We start from the raw sequence: 3,148 nt of genomic DNA, 5'->3' as shown, positions 1-3,148 counted from the left end.
ACCACACCATATCACCTCTCCACATCCTCCTACTGTATGCCATACCTCCCTGTACCATCCATCTGACCGCCAATAAACTCCACCTGTGGTAATCTAATCCCTGGATGTCAGCCTCTCCTTCTGACCGAGGATAGTTACTATTGCAGCACCACCCAGCATTAAACTGACGTACACCATTCTGTACGCTGTGCCTCCCTTATGTTTGGTCTCTGTGCTTCTCAGTTGCTCTGTCTCCCCTGTCAGTTGTATCCCCTAGTCAAGTCCGCGTCTCATTGTTACATTTCCTCTTTTACTTTGAAGGTCTGTGTCCTACATGAATGTATTGAATTTCACTTCTTGTCATGTCTGATTTCTCAAAGCTGTGCTCTCCTCCTGTGTCTCATTCCCCTCATTATTCCCCAGTGTATTTAAGCCCTGTGTTTCGCTGTGTCAGTGTTGCTTTTTCCCCTCATGGCTGTGTTTCTCTGTGTGTTTCCCGGCGAGTTTAGTTTATTCTTTCTCAGTTTAGTTTAGTTTTGTGTTGTATGCCTTTTCGTTTGCCTGCAATAAAGCTGTGGTTTTTGAGTTCATCCTTCATATCTGAGATTGCATTTTGGGTCTAACTCCTGCCTGCACACAGCCGAATGTTGACAGAAATATTCACCACTGACAAGTTCATGCCATAAACCCTGTTCTTGAAAAACATCCTATTAATGGTAATGTACTTAACTGAATAACAATCCTAATGGTTCTGATAGTAAATAAAATTTAATTTTTATAATCATTTTAAATTTGGATTTAAAAAATATATATAAATGAATGTGAAATTTGACCATAGCTAATTTTAAGATGTGTTGAACTCAACAAGAGAGCATATGAGATTAGGCTTAAAACTCCAGCTATAAATTTGAGCATTTTAGCAGTTTGTCTTGTTGGTTTTAAAGATATATTGTTGTGAGTTTTATTTTGTGGACTGGTGTGTGTTTCCTTCAGCAGCTTACCCACATCAAACTCAAATCCTTTATTTTGGAAGGTGTGTGTGCACCCTCCTGCTTGGTCATGCTGCTCCAGAACTACAACCTTCTTCCCAGCTTTGGACAGAAGTGCTGCTGCCGTCAAACCTCCTATGCCACTGCCAATCACCACTGCGTCCAGATCAGCAGGAACACGGTCCACACGAAATCCTGTGGGGGAAACATTTCAAATCAGCCTGATGGAGGATTGTGAGGGTTTCTAGACACACGAGACAGAAACAGAGGTTTCTGATGGCAATGCAACCTCCACAGAAAGATCCACTTCAGATGTTTGTATAGCTAGGTCTAGAAAAACAAATAGGGGTTGACACAAAATTTCAATTTACATGTAAATATGAAATTCTTTATGAATAACAGCTATGAAGTTGTGTGTATTAAATTATTTATTTTCTATTCTAAAAATACATTTTCTTCAGAAGCTAAAAAATGACAAGAAAATGTAAGAAAACACTGGTGATTTGAGCTGTGGTAACTAAACAAAAAGCTTAATGTTTAGTGTAATTAACACTACAGCTGAGGTCAAAGGGAATGGCATTGTACTTGAGCTGTGGTAACGCACAAATTTCCTCGTCGTGGGATCAACAAAGTCTTATCTTAAATTTGCAGGTGTTGCTCATAAACCAAAATACTGACAAACTGATCCATTGACTATCAACATTAATAGGAAAATTAGTACTTCTTCTCAGTTTTAAGGATTTATTATGACTAGCACAAGTAAGAAGTCTTGATCAGCAGAGTTTTACAAATTCCTCATTCCTTAAATAAAAACTGAGTAAAAACTAAGCATCAAGTAGTCACCAAATTGAGCACTGCTCCCATGCATACATTACCTCTCTTCAGCCTGGCATCCCTGAGTTTGCTGTCAGCGACAAGGGGTCCGGGTGGTCTCAGGCACGACTCACTAAATACCTTGTAGCGTTGCCCCACTATCAAAAAGAAAATGACAATAACCGCCAGCAGCACGCAGCTGAATAGACCAAGCAGCCACCACCACATACTAGCTGAAGGGAGCTTTGCACCTTCTACACTGACAACAGGAGAGAGATCAGAGGTAAGAACGAAGCAGTGAGGAGATCACATGGGAAGCTTTCCAACCGGGCTGTAGAGGAGAAGACCCAATGAAAAATGAAAACTTTGTTGTTTCTTATAGTCATGAAGTAACAAGCACATAACATGTGACATTATGTGAAATCATACCACAGAATTACAGGAGTGGGAAATGAATTTTCCACAGTAGGCACAGAATAGAGGGCTGGTTGTATGTGTGTGATATCCACATCCAAAAAAGGACTTTTATTTACAGCTATGTGACTGTTTAGCTTAGATCACTGCAGTTCTGCTTTATGATTGTGAACAAAAACGCTTTGAGAGATAAAATGCAGTGACTGAAGTTCTTAGTCCTCTGGGAAATATGTAAAGGTTACAAATTCAGAGGGCAATATTATACACTGTGAATAGACCGCTGAGCAGCAAAGTTGCTCATACAGCAAAGTATGATACATGTGATGAACAAAATTGGAATTAGAAAACCAGTTATAATGTAACCAGGCAGAAATATAATTCATATATTAGATTTGTGTGCAGACTTTATTCCAGGATATTTTATTATTTGGAAGATTTTTTTATTTTGAAGGCTCTGCTGAGAAGTCCTGTTCTGGTTTCTTGTGACATTCTTGTATCTTTGGTTTCACTTTTTACTGAAAGTGGAGATAATTTATCTGAATTTCAGGAGCAGGACCACACCTCATAAACTACTCTCACGGCTCTGCATTGATGCATGCCTCCTGAACCTTCATAACGCTCAATCATTACTACTTCACAAGGATCCCTTCTTTGAAGATCTACTCGGCCTCGGATCTGCTCCCAGGCCCCTCTGAGGCCTTCCTCAAACCACAGCATCAGTTTATGATTCTTCATTCACTATTGTCAAAACTAAATGTGGATGTGGTCCCAGCTAATGAAAGAGCAACACGTTTCTGTTTTGTGATTCTGTGTCTTGGTACTTGTTGGCTAAGTGCACAGTGGGGTTTTCCCTGACTGTTCTTTGTGCCAAAAGGCAGAAACACAGTTCAGAGTACTCACCTGGCCTTTTTGGAATCACTGGATGGGATGTGTGTGTGTGTGTGTGTGTGTGT

The 3,148-nt window shown here is 40.1% G+C and overlaps 1 protein-coding gene across 1 annotated transcript in view; it reads right to left on the bottom strand.

The window, feature by feature from the left end:
• Positions 1 to 3,090, bottom strand: part of LOC102297185 (all-trans-retinol 13,14-reductase) — a 13,124-nt gene extending 10,034 nt beyond the window's left edge. The window contains exons 1-2 of the mRNA XM_005949942.3: positions 1,844 to 3,090; positions 981 to 1,163 (exon numbers count right to left, since the gene is read on the bottom strand). Of these exons, the coding sequence (XP_005950004.1) occupies positions 981 to 1,163; positions 1,844 to 2,009 (349 nt within the window). The 5' untranslated portion in view covers positions 2,010 to 3,090. The remainder of the gene's footprint in view (positions 1 to 980; positions 1,164 to 1,843) is intronic.
• Between the last annotated feature and the right edge of the window lie 58 nt (positions 3,091 to 3,148).

This window comes from Haplochromis burtoni, unplaced genomic scaffold (genome assembly GCF_018398535.1).
Source record: "Haplochromis burtoni strain Fernald_Lab_line unplaced genomic scaffold, NCSU_Asbu1 Contig_702, whole genome shotgun sequence".
Taxonomy (NCBI): domain Eukaryota; kingdom Metazoa; phylum Chordata; class Actinopteri; order Cichliformes; family Cichlidae; genus Haplochromis; species Haplochromis burtoni.
The sequence above is the reverse complement of the archived record's forward strand: the minus strand, read 5'-3'. Positions and strand labels throughout refer to the sequence as shown.